Raw genomic sequence first — 16,032 nt, forward strand, 5'->3', positions numbered from 1 at the left:
ATACCAATGTCACAGGACAAGGGGTCACAGTTTAAGGATAAAAGGGAAATCCTTTAGGACTGAGATGAGAAAAACATTTTTCATACAGAGAGTGGTGAATCTCTGGAACTCTCTGCCACAGAAGGTAGTTGAGGCTATATTTAAGAGGGAGTTAAGCCAAGTCTAGTTTATTCGTCACATACACATACGAGATGTGCAGTGAAATGAAAAGTGGCAATGCTCGCAGACTTTGTGCAAAAAGACAAACAAACAAACAACCAAACAAACTAGTTAGATGTGGCCCTTGTGGCTAAACGCATCGGGAGTATGGAGAGAAGGCAGGTACGGGATACTGAGTTGGATGATGAGCCATGATCATATTGAATGGCGGTGCAGGCTCGAAGGGCCGAATGGCCTACTCCTGCACCTATTTGCTATGTTTCTAATGTCGTTGAGAAAGACTTTAGCTCAGTGTACTATACACATCAAGGAAACAACATTACTTATTACAGTAGTCCAATTTTACTAGTCCATTCTCTCCAGAGATGCTGCCTGACCAGCTGAGATACTCCAGCACTTTGCATCTTTAAAAAAAAAAATTAAGGTTGTATCATGCATAAAATTATGTTTCAATAGATTACCATGACATTCTTTCTTAAGGTAACGGCAACCTAAAACCTCAGAGACATTGTTGCATCAAGATGACTACCACAAACTGGGAGTTGCAATGTGCACAAGTTCTAGGTGTCAAATTAGGCCATTCGGGCCATCAAGTCTACTCCGCCATTCAATCATGGCTGATCTCTGCCACCTAATCCCATTTTCCTGCCTTCTACCCATAACCCTCGACACCCGTTCTAATCAAGAACACATCTTAAAAATATCCACTGACTTGGCCTCCACAGTCCTCTGTGGCAATGAGTTCCACAGATTAACTACCCATTGACTAAAGAAGTTCCTCCTCACCTTTTTAAAAGAACTAACCCTGAGGCAATGAGCATTATCTGTGCCTTTCATGCTTATTCTTTGGCAGATGCTGGCAGGCATGCAGGTACTCATGTTGATGCTTGAGACATGACAAATACCACCACACTGGCATAGTGGAGGAAGTGTGAGTAGGACCAAAGTCCTCTATACCCTCCATGGATCATCAGGCTCTCCAAACGTCTTTTGCAAACAATGCCGCAGTCAAGCCCAAGGACCAAGATGCTGTGCCACAAAAAGATTAGTAACTTCTCACAGGTCGCCATGGTGAATGAATGCATCTTCAAATGCTATATCCCAATAGCTGCACCACAAGCTTCAGACATGGCCCGTCACACACTAACTAACAATGTCTATCAATTGGGACTTTGCATAGAATTCAAATGTTCCACTGTGCTCTCTGCACTGAAGGCTTCATGTTCATACCTCCCAACTTGCACATACTCTTCTGTTCAGTTATGGCATGATTATCACTCAGTACCCAGATTTACTAGATTTACTAGAATGTTGCCTGGGTTTCAGCAACTAAGTTACAGAGAAAGGTTGAACAAGTTAGGGCTTTATTCTTTGGAGCGCAGAAGGTTAAGGGGGGACTTGATAGAGGTTTTTAAAATGATGAGAGGGATAGACAGAGTTGACGTGGAAAAGCTTTTCCCACTGAGAGTAGGGAAGATTCAAACAAGGGGACATGACATGAGAATTAAGGGACTGAAGTTTAGGGGTAACATGAGGGGGAACTTCTTTACTCAGAGAGTGGTGGCTGTGTGGAATGAGCTTCCAGTGAAGGTGGTGGAGGCAGGTTCGTTTTTATCTTTTAAAAATAAATTGGATAGTTACATGGAGGGGAAGGGAATGGAGGGTTATGGTCTGAGCGCAGGTATATGGGACTAGGGGAGATTATGTGTTCGGCACGGACTAGAAGGGTCGAGATGGCCTGTTTCCGTGCTGTAATTGTTATATGGTTATATGGTTACCCAGGACGAAGCACCCCAGTCTGCCACCCATAGATGACAATCAGTGAGGGTATGTGACAACACATCCTCCACAATAAACCTTAACACCAGTGCCCTGCAAGATTGTGTTCTCCATTCCCCTTCCCCTACTATATTTTAAGTAAGTAAGTTTATTGGCCAAGTATCCACATACAAGAAATTTGCCTTGGTGCTCCGCCCACAAGTAACAACATGACATACAGTGACAGTGACGAATGACAGTTCCCTATACACTCACAACTGTTTGGCCAAATTCTACGCCAACTCCATCTAAATTTTTGCAGGTGATTCAGATTCAGATTCAGATTCAAAAATTTAATTGTCATTGTCAGTGTACAGTACAGAGACAACGAAATGCATACGATACAAAATGCATACAATTTCACTGTGGGGGCTGGATCAGGAACAATGAGATGAAGGACAAGAAAGAGATTGAGAACTTGGTAAGATGGTGGGAGGCCAATAACCCCTCTCTCTCTCTCTCTGTCAACAAGACAAAGATGTTGGTTGGTGCTGGGTGCAACAGTACAAAAGCAGTTTAATACTCCACTAGAATTACACTGAATTTGCTGGTAAAAGGTATACTTTTGTACTAAAAGACAAAATCTGCTTTTTGTTCCAGCCATCCTGCCTCCTCCTCCTCTCGGATTTCTCCATGGATTGGTGCTTCTCATCTAGATGATTTGCTTTACCTGTTTGGAGACCCAGTTGCTAAAAATCCAACTCAAGAATACAATGAAACGGAGAAGCAAATATCTTTCAGCCTCATGGCTTACTGGACAAACTTTGCACACAATGGGTAGGGGAATATTTCCTGTGACATTAAGCAAGGCATTCAATTTTCAGCACATTCTCAACATCGGACCAGATTGCGTTAGCTATCAGTGCCAAGACCAGCACATTCTTGACTTGCAGAACTGTGCGCTGTAACACTGAAGTGCAGAATACACTGAATGTCAACTGTAAGTGCAAACTGATCTGCTGCTGAGTCCAGGTGCAGTTCCTAATTATAGCGAGGATTAACTGTGTCCACTTTATACTTGATCCCTCAACCAAAATCCAACCCTTTCATAGAAACATAGAAAAAAGGTGCAGGAGTAGGCCATTCGGCCCTTCGAGTCTGCACCGCTATTCAATATGATCATGGCTGATCATCCAACTCAGTATCCTGTACCTGCCTTCTCTCCATACCCCCTGATCCCTTTAGCCACAAGGGCCACATCTAACTCCCTCTTAAATATAGCCAATGAACTGGCTTCCACTACCTTCTGTGGCAGAGAGTTCCAGAGATTCACCACTCCCTGTGTGAAAAATGTTTTTCTCATCTCGGTCCTAAAGGATTTCCCCTTTATCCTTAAACTGTGACCCCTTGTTCTGGACTTCCCCAACATCGGGAACAATCTTCCTGCATCTAACCTGTCCAACCCCTTAAGAATTTTGTAAGTTTCTATAAGATCCCCCGTCAATCTTCTAAATTCTAGCGAGTACAAGCCAAGTCTATCCAGTCTTTCTTCATATGAAAGTCCTGACATCCCAGGAATCAGTCTGGTCATTTAAACGGAATCACCATCCTTCTTTTAAAAGGACAGTTGCTTGTTTTTTGGTTGTTATTAATATTTTTGATTAAATTAGATTTGAAGATGTCTTATTTTAAAAATAATAAGTATATTTTAATAGTTTCTAAATATCTTTGTTACTCCATAAGATTTGGAGAACAGGAACATGCATTTACAGTGGGAGCTTTCAGTACAGTTAGCAGCAGCCCTTTTGCTTCATCAGCCTTCCAAGAAGTAGATGTCCTTTTAGTAACATCCACCTAACTAGTTTGGATCTGCAGAGTCCCAATGAAATACATACGAAGGAACTGCAGATGCTGGTTTACACTGTGGATAGACACAAAATGCTGGAGTAACTCATCGGGACAGGCAGCACCTCTGAATCGAAGGAATGAGTGACGTTTCAGGTCAAGACCCTTCTTCAGACTGAAGGTCTCGGCCTGAAATGCATTTCGTTGTCTCTGTACTGTACACTCTCGAATCTGAATCTGAATCTGAAATATCACCCATTCCTTCTATCCAGAGATGTTGCCTGTCCTGCTGAGTTCCTCTAGCATTTTGTGTCTATCTACAGTGAAGTACATCAGGTATTTCATCAGGCAACCATTGGGTTCCCCCAGGCTCAAATCTGAAACAGGCCAGGTCAAGTCAAAATATTTCATTCACCATTTCTCTTCCACCATTCATTATCCAGTAGACAAGAGACCTCATCACAGGAAGGTAACTGGGCAAAGTGAGATTTTGTCCTATCAGCATTTTGAAATGTGTTTGTATCATCTCAACACATTTCACTTCAACTTCTTCCAGCGAAAGCAAATGAATTTTCTCCGTAAACTTGGAATTTAGATATTGGACTATAATTTAACAAATCACCTGATTTCTCTTTTAAATTGTAGCTACAATATGTGCAAAAGTCAAAGCTGGGCCATTGTTAGAGAATCAAGTTTATTTTCCACACAAAATAATACCACCTCTTGGTACGCTTCCACATGCGGGAGCGACACCTTGCATATGTCCCAAGTTGGAGCATGGTGTTTAGCAAAGGTGGCAAGATAACATAGAGGTGGGATTCTGATCAACTAGGCATTGAAACAGTGTTAAAGAGGGAACTGCAGATGCTGGAGAATCGTAGGTTACACAGAAAAGCTGGAGAAACTCAGCGGGTGCAGCAGCATCTATGGAGCGAAGGAAATAGGCAACGTTTCGGGCCGAAACCCTTCTTCAGACTGATCAGGGGTGGGGGTGGGTGGGGACAAGAAAGGGAAAAGGAGGAGTAGCCGGAAGGCTGGAGGGTGGGAGGAGACAGCAGGGGAGCTGAGGAAGGGGAGGAGACAGCAAGGACTAACAGAATTGGGAGAAGTCGATGTTCATGCCCCCGGGGTGCAGACTCCCCAAACGGAATATGAGGTGCTGTTCCTCCAATTTCCGGTGCTGCTCGCTGTGGCCATGGAGGAGACCCAGGACAGAGAGGTCAGAGGCGGAGTGGGAGGGGGAGTTGAAGTGCTGAGCCACCGGGAGGTCAGCTAGGTTATTGCGGACCGAGCGGAGGTGTTCGGCGAAACGATCGCCCATCCGCTTGGTCTCACCGATATAGATCTGCTGACATCTAGAGCAGCGGACGCAATAGATGAGGTTGGAAGAGATGCAGGTAAACCTCTGTCGCACCTGGAACGATTGCTTGGGTCCCTGAAAGGAGTTGAGGGGGGAGGTAAAGGGACAAGTGTTGCATCTGCTGCGGCCGCAAGGGAAAGTGCCCGGGGAGGGGGTGGACCGAGAGGGAAGGGAAGAATTGACAAGGGAGTTATGGAGGGAGCGGTCTTTGCGGAAGGCAGATATGGGGGGAGATGGGAAGATGTGGCTAGTAGTTGGGTCACGTTGGAGGTGGCGAAACTGACGGAGGATTATTTTTTGTATGTGATGGCTGGTGGGGTGAAAGGTGAGGACTAGGGGGACTCGGCCCTTGTTGCGAGTGCGGGGATGGGGAGAGAGAGCAGTGTTGCGGGGTATGGAAGAGACCCTGGTGCGAGCCTTTGAAACAGTTGTGTAACAGATTAGATTAGATTAGATTAGATAGCCTTTATTGTATTGGCTGATAGAACAGGCATGAAGGGCTAAGAGTTTTAATTATTTTCTTAATGTTTCTTTAAATTTAACAGTAACCCAAACAAAGGGCCACACAGGATACCGAAGTGGCCTAAATATACATCCACCAACAGAGAATTTGTAAACGTCACTACAGACGTATCAGACTGGACAGGCAATTCTTACCGGAGTCAACAAACGGCACTTTGGAACAGAATTGCCCTCAAAATGCAATCCAAAGATTGGTGTAATAAAAATGGAGAGAAACATTTACCTGTGAATATTACAACCACTGCCAGACCAACCACCACCCAGTCTCCAGAACTATGTAATGAGGTCACACAAGATATTCTGTCAATGAAACTGACCGCTGAAGAAATAATCACTGCATTCTACATTAGTTTTGCTCTCTTGTTTATCGAGGCATTCCTGATTTTAGGATTACTGTACAAATTGTGTATGCAATGGAGAAAGTTAAGGAAATTACAACGATTGTTAACTCCATCTGAAGTATCTTTAAAGGGAATTGCTGATGAAAATACACATTCAAAATTTTGAAAACTCACTTATTATACAAAGCATTTGGACTTTAAATTAGGCCTTTTTAAGAAAAGTAAAATAATGGGATTTAAAAATCTGACCCAAAGAAAGCCATATCGTGTAAAACAGCAATTTGGGTCAATTAGATAGCTGGTTTTCATTCACTTTCATTTAAGAAGATTCTTATTGAAACGGAGTACACGAATAAAAATGTAACAAAATAAATCTATGCTGCATTTGTTTTTTTATTGATATTTTCAATTTATCAAAACAATTGGAAAACAGACAAATTCAAAACGCACAATTAGAAACATACTCGGAGCAATTATCTAAACCTGCTAACATTCTGAGAAAAGACAATGCTGATTACCTTAAACTCGTGTACTAATGGAGTAATCTAAGACAACAGATGGAAGTTAATTGCCGCAACATTGCACATGAAAAGATCACACATTAACTTGTTAAACAAGTATTGCAACCCAGACATACTCCAACTTGTGAAAACTCAAATTTGCCAAACACAAAAAATATTCAGTTCTGGAAGTCAAATCTAATTTGCATTTTATATTTTTTGTGAATGCTTTTCTGGTCTCATAACATAATACTGCATAGGTAAAGACAGTTCATGTACTTTTACTTTCTCAACTTGGATTACATTTTTAATCAGGGTACTACAATATGATCGGACAGTATAGCATGAATCAATAATTACATTTGTACAAAATGCAAGTAGCAATTCACCATTTTTGGCAACGTTAAAGAGTAACCAACTGTGGGATGTACAGAAAGCTTTGGATTATCTAACTGCATATCATCAAATTATTTATCTACCTTAATAATGCATCATTATTGAGTTATATTTTACAAAGTAACAATGTACAAGATAAAATACAGTGATCATCAGACAGAACATTTGTATAGAACTAAGATATCCCTTCTTAAAAACAATGCCCTACTCAACCCAACCAAAAAAAAAGTAATTATAGGAAGAAATTGATGAGTTTTTTGTTTTAGCTGAGTTTTTTTCAACAAATTATTACATGACAAATGTTTAGTTATAGTGAGCAAGATAAAACTCGCAGAAAATTCACACTAACCTGGTTATAAAATTTTATACCATCCCTTTATATCTTCTAATTTTTTTAAAAACACATTCCCAGCTCAAGCTCAAAACTGTAGGACAAAAATTTGTCAGCAAAACGCAAAATTCAACATTACAAGTGTAAACTGATTTTATTCATTTGACCCCCCCCCCCCCATACCCATCTGTCAGTCTCTATTTTAGGTGTTATAGTTTAACATTAGTACTCACATATAAATGCAAAATAATCTGCCTCTTTACTAAATGTGCTGAATCCTTCAAAAGGTTCTTCAAATTCATTGAAATGTAGAAGACATCATGTCTGGAGATTGACAGGACTCTCCCACTGTTTATTAAAGAATTGTTATGCTCATTGGGTGATGGGGCTGCCAATCGTTTAGAGGTCAAATGAAGAACAATTTCTTGGGAGATAAATCAACAGGGAATCCAAAATGACTTTGCTTTGTAAAAAAAACTGAAGAGTAGAACATACACCGAGTAGCTGAGGTGGGTATATAGATGCATTTAACAGCACAGTAAAGAATAGAAAGATAGCCTGATTGGTTTGGAGAATGGTTGAAGGAAAAACTTCTGCAGATCATAAATACCACCATAGATCAGCTGGTCTGAATAATTAGTTTCAATTCTACACATTCTATGGGAATCCATTATATTGCAGACATCTTAAAAATATACATCTATATAAATGTCATATAATGTCTTAGTGTTAATGACCTGGACCAGCTGATGTGCAATCAATTACAGAAGCAAGTATGACTGTGTTACAGTAATTTGAGCATAACTGTGTGTCCTGCCTCATCACACAACCTATCACAAATTGGCACCTGTCAGTCCTATGCTTAAGATAGACACAAAAAGCTTGAGTAAACTCAACGGGACAGGCAGCATCTCTGGTGAGAAGGAATGGGTGGCATTTCAGGTAGGGACCCTTCTTCAGTCTCAACCCAAAACATCACCCAGTCCTTCTCTCCAGAGGTGCTGCCTGTCCTGCAGAGTTGCTCCAGCTTTGTGTCCATCTTCAGTTTAAACCAGCATCTGCAGTTCCTTCCTACACACTCATGCTTAAAGTACATATTTAATAATACTTGTTAATTGCATTAGCATCGAGGAGCTCGCAGTCTCGGGTAGAGACTGATGTCGGGAGGCTCCAAAGTCGCAGGAAGTTCGACTAGCCCTGACCCGGGGTCCGATCACCCGGCTCGGGGGAGCCGAGATCCCCCCCGATGCGGGAGCTTGATCGCCCCGACACGGAGGTACCAACCACCGGCTATGGGAGCCAAGATCGACCCGATAACGGACGGTTCGAGGGTCCCCGATCGTGGGAGAACATAGAATGGAAGAGATTGAACTTTTTTAAAGCATTTCATCAGTGTGGAATACGGATGTGTCAGTGCGGTGGATGTTTATGTTAAAATGTGTTTTGTTGCTTTTTATTTGTATGGCTGTATGACAAATCAAATTCCTCGTATGTTGCAAAACATACTTGGCTAATAAAGTATAATTATGATTATTAAGTATCATCACAATAAATTACTACAGTCAAACGGCCAGTAATTTCTATACAGTTTTGGCAAATGTGAAAGAAGTAACTGAATAATTAAAAAAGTGTATAGGAAGGAACTGCAGATGCTTTCTGCCCGTCCCGCTGAGATACTCCAGCATTTTGTGAATAATTGAAAGGAAAATATTTGAGCATTTGGCTGGGTAACTATAAAAGCAGTCTGAAAAATTATCGCAAGTCATTTCATTGAAACATCGTTTACCAATGTGGAAAGAAACAACATACATATGAAACATCCACCACCGCTGTTCTAATAATCAAAGTAAAATAGTGCTTATTGAAGGCAATTTCATAATTTTTTTAAGGATAATTTTACGCTGCACAAATATTTATTAGCCAAAGGCCGCACTAATCCTTGCTGTTCACACTATTTAGTTTCTTCTGATCTTCAAACTGCCTGTCTACCACCATGGATAGAGCTTCGAGGAACTTTTCTACTGTCACTGATGATGACTGATGAAAAAGTGCAAAATAAAATGAAAAACAACTCAATGTAGCACAAAACACCGCACATCAATGTAACAAACGATTTCAAATCACCCTTGGTTTGGCAGAATAGTCTGTCTGGCAGGAGGTCATAATGGCTGTATTGTGATATTTTAAAATAGTGTGCACAAAATGTTGACCATGGAACCTTGAAGTAAAAGTTGCCTTTATACCACTGGTTGGAATGTAACTCTGCAGCAACTCACTGTTTATAAACAGAACATTGCAGATATGCCATCGCACCCTGGTTGCCAATTTTCAGGGAACCTGCGTGCAAATGGAGCCCCCATTTGAAGTAACTATGGTTGATACGATAATAATTCCTTACAAAGGCAGCACAACATAAATCACCAAACTCAGGAGGGCACATCACAATTTCTAGTAACTCAAGGCCAAATCACACAATGCAACAAATAAGGGGTTCAATTCAAAATTGACAAGACAGCCGAAAAATCTCAAGCCATGTAATTATTTAAGAGCCATGAATCTGATTTTGGTCACTTAATTGAATTTAATGTCAAAGCAAAACTACCGTGGAAATCAATTAGAATATCAGAGACACATCACATAACAGGCATACAACACACAGGCACACATCTATATTGCTAAATCTCTGATCTTGACCATTTTTGGCCCACTGTGCTGCGATTTCCAACAGAGCGCTGCCACATTTTTGGCCACCTCGCTCAGAGCCCATCTCCGCCTTACGGGTGCGGAGGATTTTTACCATCGATGAAAAATCAGAGAGATACTAATGTTTTTTTTTTAATTCACCATTCCCTCTGCTGCCCCTGCTGGAGGGAGGGGGAGGGACTATAAAACCAGGAAGTGGTGTGCCTCACTCAGTCTCTGCAAGATGGATGAAGCCAAGGGTCATGTCTCTCTGAGCTCTGAATAACACTGAACAAATGTCTACACAACTGTGAGTACCCTTAATGTGGTTTGAACATGAAAATATGGTTTGTTTGAAGTAAAAAGGCACTGCCTTCAAATAGTTGTTTGGGTGCTTTGGCTTGAAGTTCAAAGGCACTACTTATTGCAAATGGTGGCTTGGGAGCTTTGGTTTAAAGTTGAAAGGCACTACTTACTGCAAATGGTGGCTTGAAGTTGAAAGGCACTACTTACTGCAAATGGTGGCTTGGGTGTTTTGGCTTGAAGTTGAAAGGCACTACTTACTGCAAATGGTGGCTTGGGTGCTTTAGCTTGAAATTGAAAGGCACTACTTACTGCAATGGTGGCGGGTGCTTTGGCTTGAAGTTGAAAGGCGCTACTTCCTGCAAATGATGGCTTGGGTGTTTTGCTTGAAGTTGAAAGGCACTACTTACTGCAAATGGTGGCTTGGGAACTTTGGCTTGAGGTTGAAAGGCACTACTTACTGCAAATGGTGGCTTGGGTACTTTGCTTGAAGATGAAAGGTATTACTTACTGCAATTGATGGCTTGGGTGCTTTGGCTTGAAGTTGAAAGGCACTACTTACTGCAAATAGTGGCCTGGGACCATTGGCTTGAAGTTGAAAGGCAATACTTACTGCAAATGGTGGCTTGGGTGTATTGGCTTGAGGTTGAAAGGCACTACTTACTGCAAATGGTGGATTGGGAGCTTTGGCTTGAAGTTGAAAGGCACTACTTACTGCAAATGGTGGCTTGGGTGCTTTGGCTTGTAGTTAAAAGACACTAATTACTGCAAATGGTGGTGGGTGATTTGGCTTGAAGTTGAAAGGCACTTTTTACTGCAAAGGGTGGCATGCAGTTGAAAGGCACAACTTGCTGCAAATGGTGGCATGCAGTTGAAAGGCACAACTTGCTGCAAATGGTGGCTTGGGTGCTTTAGCTGGAAGTTGAAAGGTACTACTTACTGCAAATGGTGGCATATACATAACGGGCATGATCTTTAGAGAAAGAAATACAATATTGCTGATCCATTGGAAAAATCTAAGGCATTCATTATTCTTCTCACTTCATAGGTGTTGCTTAATCTGGTGATTATTGCTAGTATTATTTTAAATTCCAAATTTCCTCAATTTACAGTATATTGCTAATGTAAAGGTAGTAACTTGAAGACTACCTTCCCATGGCCTTCCCATGGCCAAAGAACACAATGCATCCTTTGCATCAAATTGCACCAGCATTATACTTACACATACATCCACAAGCACACCCACACATTACAAAAAAAACTAACCTACCTGAATGTACAGTGCATGAGCTAGAAAGGGTAGTTTCCTCAAAACACGTCCGCTAAGTCCTTCACTTTTCCTGAATTTTACAAAAACAGGGAAAATTGATCACGATGAAAATTCAGATCCAATGTAAGTGTCGTCTTAGCTAAACATTGACAGCACATTAATCATAAAATCTAGAACCCAGTCGTACATTTACAGTGAGAGCTAGATCATCAAACATCTATCCCTTTGTGGCTCATTTAACAATTGGTCTTCAAACTCATGGAAAGCTTGGTTTCAATGTTTAAGGGAGAAAACCACAGGAAACAACTCTGATGTGAAGCTTCAATAACAACACAAAATGTCAATATGTCAAAGTAGTGTACTCGGAGAAATGCAAGGCAAATTAATTATCCTATACCACTTAGAATGGGGAAGCAAGATGCAAATGGCAGTCATTTCCACATTTGAAGGAGAGAGAGAGAGAGAGAGAGAGAGAGAGAGAGAGAGAGAGAGAGAGAGAGAGAGAAAGGCCCAAGACACAGCACAGCAAAATGGCCAGCTATGATAATCTTTTCTAGCCTCACATCACGTTTTAAAAATGAGGCATTTCTCTATATATATATATATATATATATATCGAGAATAAAATTGAGACAGATAACTGTAGATGCTGGTTTACAAAAAATACAAACTGCTGAAATAGCTCAGCAGGTTAGGCAGCAACTTCAGAGGATAATGTTACAGGTCAGGATGCTTCTTCAGACTCCCAACCTGAAACGTCACCTATCCATCTCCTCTAGAGATGCTGCCTGACTTGCTGAGTTACTCCAGCATATAATCTTCACACAGGCAGTCTTCAATCATGCCATATGGCACAGAGGTAGTGAATGAACCCAATAAGGAATCATCAGTACAATGGAACTCACGCTGCAATATTCTTAAGTGCCAAACTCAATCTCGACACATCATTTTCCAAGAAACTGATCATTTGCAATTCTCTTAGCGTCAGCAGTTGCTGTCTGGGGTAGATGATCTGTCGCTAAAAATAAAAGGAGAAATAAAAACTACTTAAGGGAGTTCATCTTTCTCTCATGGTATACCTTCCCAAAAGAAACCCATTTTGCAATCCAAATAGATGATATGCCATGCTTTATATAAACCATCAGTACCATACCTTCATCAGCTCTTCGAGACAAGTGAGTAAGATTTTAAAGATGGCTGCTGGAGATGGGGGCCCAATGTACTGCTTGATATCTGCTCGATCCACAAAAGCCAAATCTATCTTTTCGGTGATGTTTGATGTTGTTAGAATTACCACATTAGGAAATCTGAGCAGGGGAATGTATAGGAAGAATGTGAAATGTTTTTTTTTAAAAAGTGAACAAATTGAAGAACAAAAATTATTTTTATGGTTTAATGGCCCAGACAAACAACTTAAACAGAAAAAAAAAAAACGGTCTCAGACCAGGGCATCGGCCAAAGATTGCACAGTAGCACGATTTTAGAAATATTTGCCTCCATGCTATGTCAGCAGGTGGAAGTTAAAATACACATAGTGGGGCAGGCTTTACAACTAGTACTTACGTTTTAAAAATTGACTAAAGGTATTGTTACACTTAGTTCCGATGCAACTGATAAGTTCACCATCTAATTCAATTTTCCATAGTTTCCACACCTATTTAGCCATTTAATGAAGTCAAGTCAAGTTTTATTTTAATAATACAAGGTGAGAGAGGAAAAATTTAATAGGAACCTGAGGGGCAATTTCTTCCTCAGAGGTTGGTGGATAATATGGAACAAGCTGCCAGAGGAGATAATGATGGCAGGTACTATAACAACATGTAAAGGACATTTGTACAAGTACACGGATAGGAAAGAATGAGGATTATCGGCCAAACGTGTACAGGTGGGAGTAGTGTAGATGGGGCATCTTGGTCAGCATGGGCAAATATGGCTGTATAACTCAAATGCAAGACTCCAATTAATTTGGTTGTTTTTTCAATGAATCGTGAACTTTAGATGGGGCCAATGGTGGGATGTCTGGTCTGTGTGATGGACCAAGCTACATCTGCAATACTGTGTGATTTCTTGCTGTCTTGGTCAGAGCTGTTCCCAAATCAAGCTGTGCGGCAACCCATCAGTATGCTTTCTATGGTGTATATGAAGAGGTTTGTAAGGGTCACTGGAGATGTCGAATTTCCTCCGTCTATGTGTATGCCTTCTTGGCTATCGCTTCATAAGTAGAATGGAACATTTTATTGTCACATGTGTCAAGGCACAATGAAATTCTTTGCTTGCATATACACCCTAGGTATGCAAATAGCAGCCACCTATGGCACTGACGGTTACAAAGTAGGCCGGCCCCTCCTTTGTCATCCCCTTCCCCACAGTGGTTCCCCCATTGTCCACCCTCCCTCACCCCCGTCCCCCACAGCGGTACCCCTCCCCCCCCCCCCCCCCCCCCCGGATCCCCATCGTCCATTGTTCTTCCCCTCCCTCATGGCGGTCCTCCCAAGCCGGGTCCTCCATTGTTCTTCCCCTCCTCCCCCATCACGGCGGTTCCCACGTACACTCATCGACCGCAGGTCAATACACAACGCTTCGCCGTTGTGAGGCCTCACCACCTTCGAGGCCCCATTCGCCACGAGGTTCCACCACCGCCACCGAGGTGTTATAGGAGCAGTATTAGGCCATTCGGCCCATCAAGTCTATTCTGCCATTCAATCATAGCTGATCCATCTTTCCCTCCCATTCTGCTGCCTTCACCCTGTAATCCCCGACATCTATTACTAATCAAGAATCTATCAATCTCCATCTTAAAACTATCCGTTGACGTGGCCTCCACAGCCTCCTGTGGTAATGAATTCCAGATTCACCACCCTCTAGAAAGGAGATGAGAAGGAATTTATTTTATCAAAGGTACATCCTTTTATTCTGAGGCGATGGCATCTGGTCCTAGACTCTCCCACTAGAGGAAATATCCTCTCTACATCCATGCAGTTGGTCCAAGACAGATTGTTGGTAAGATTAACTCCAAGGAACTTGAAGCTCTCAACCATCTCCACTTTGTCACCATGTACTCCAACAGGCTTCCTTAAGTCAGTCCCTCGCAGATGAACTTTATGTATTCCATGCTCATTTTGAACAAAAGATCAGTGGAAGAACGTCACCCGCCTTGGTATCAAGGGTTACTATGGCCGATGCAAGATTGGCTTTCCTGAGAGTCAATCCGCAGAAAGCAACTGGCCCAGATGGAGTCCCTGGCAGCATCCTCAGGACCTGGAGGATCAACTGACAGAGGTATTCACAGATATCTTTAACTTCTCACTACTCCATTCTGAGGACCCCATCTGTAACAAGATCACAATTGTCCTGGTGCCAAAGAAAAGTAAAGTAGCATGTGTTCATAACTACTGCCCAGTGGCTCTAACGTCCACCATCATGAAGTGCTTTGAGAGACTGGTGATTAACTCCAGCGTCCCAGCCAGCCTTAAAGCCCTGTCCCACAATACGAGTTCATTCCAAGAGCTCTCCCGAGTTTTAAAAAAATCAAACTCGTGGTAAGCACGGAGAATGAACGTAGCGGGTACGTCGGAGCTCAGGGACGTCTTTTAACGCTAACGGCAGGTACTCGGGAAGACTCGCTAACAGCAGGTAAGCACGTGAAGACTCGTGAAGATTTTTCAACATGTTGAAAAATGTCCACGAGAGCCCCGAGTACCGACGAGTGGCCATTACCGTAAATCTCCAAGTTCGAATCGGGGCAAACTCGGGAGAACTCTTGGAATGAACTCGTACCGTGGGACAGGGCTTTTATCCACTGCAGATTATTCTACCCAGATCGCAACAGGTCCACAGCAGACGCCATAACCTTGGCCCAAAATAAGGTGTCCCTGATGTCTAGATGTCCCAGATATGAGTTTAGGGCGAAGGTATTGGCATCTGCTGTGTATCTGTTTACCATGGTAAGCAAACTGCGGAGCATCAAGGCTGGCAGAGAGGCTGGAGTTGGTAGGAAAATTAAAGGAAAGGATATGACAATATAAAATAGGCCATTCAGCCTTTCAACCAATTGATTTATTTCTTAATCCTAATTTACCCCACCCTACCACTCCACCCACAAAAGGTCACCAACCATCGTATGCTTAAGTGGGCTGGGCTGTGGGTTAATGGGTTAATGCTGCAAATTTTCACTTGCTAAGTGTAACAATTCGTCTATTGAGGCAGGAAGCATTGTGCAAGGAGATGCAATCGACTGAAGTCAGGAGAAACAGTAAATATATTTATCTCCTTCTTTATTCAACTCCTTGTAACATCCATTCCGAAGATTATTCATGTTTCAAAACTGTCTTCCAATAATTGACAATCATACATTAAAGTTAAATTTGATCTGTTGTTTAATAATGCTATTCAGCAAGTATTGTAATTATTTCTTAAAACAAATAAATAATCACGTATTTCCTATTAAGTAGGTAAGCACTTGAAAATATTCACATAAATAATTATACTTTCTTTAAAAAAAAATTATTTAACGGATAAAGCCTAATTAAATACAGGTCTAATTAATCAACGTCTTTGCTTGAAGA

General features: G+C 41.7%; 2 protein-coding genes across 3 annotated transcripts in view; one reads left to right on the plus strand and one right to left on the minus strand.

Moving 5' to 3' along the window:
- Positions 1–6,358, plus strand: part of LOC129706809 (uncharacterized) — an 81,663-nt gene extending 75,305 nt beyond the window's left edge. Inside the window, exons 17-18 of the mRNA XM_055651318.1 lie at positions 2,578–2,754; positions 5,668–6,358. Coding sequence (XP_055507293.1) covers positions 2,578–2,754; positions 5,668–6,151 — 661 coding nt within the window. The 3' untranslated portion in view covers positions 6,152–6,358. The remainder of the gene's footprint in view (positions 1–2,577; positions 2,755–5,667) is intronic.
- The window catches only part of trip13 (thyroid hormone receptor interactor 13), a 64,859-nt gene that overhangs the window by 22,230 nt on the left and 26,597 nt on the right, over positions 1–16,032 (minus strand). The window contains exons 11-14 of one of the 2 annotated variants that reach the window (XM_055651330.1): positions 12,621–12,774; positions 12,373–12,485; positions 11,468–11,537; positions 6,358–9,249 (exon numbers count right to left, since the gene is read on the minus strand). In XM_055651330.1, the coding sequence (XP_055507305.1) occupies positions 9,145–9,249; positions 11,468–11,537; positions 12,373–12,485; positions 12,621–12,774 (442 nt within the window). In that variant the 3' untranslated portion in view covers positions 6,358–9,144. Of the gene's footprint in view, positions 1–6,357; positions 9,250–11,467; positions 11,538–12,372; positions 12,486–12,620; positions 12,775–16,032 lie in introns of those variants that run through there. The other variant, XM_055651339.1, reaches the window with a different exon arrangement.

Source organism: Leucoraja erinacea, chromosome 2, assembly GCF_028641065.1.
Source record: "Leucoraja erinacea ecotype New England chromosome 2, Leri_hhj_1, whole genome shotgun sequence".
NCBI lineage: Eukaryota > Metazoa > Chordata > Chondrichthyes > Rajiformes > Rajidae > Leucoraja > Leucoraja erinaceus.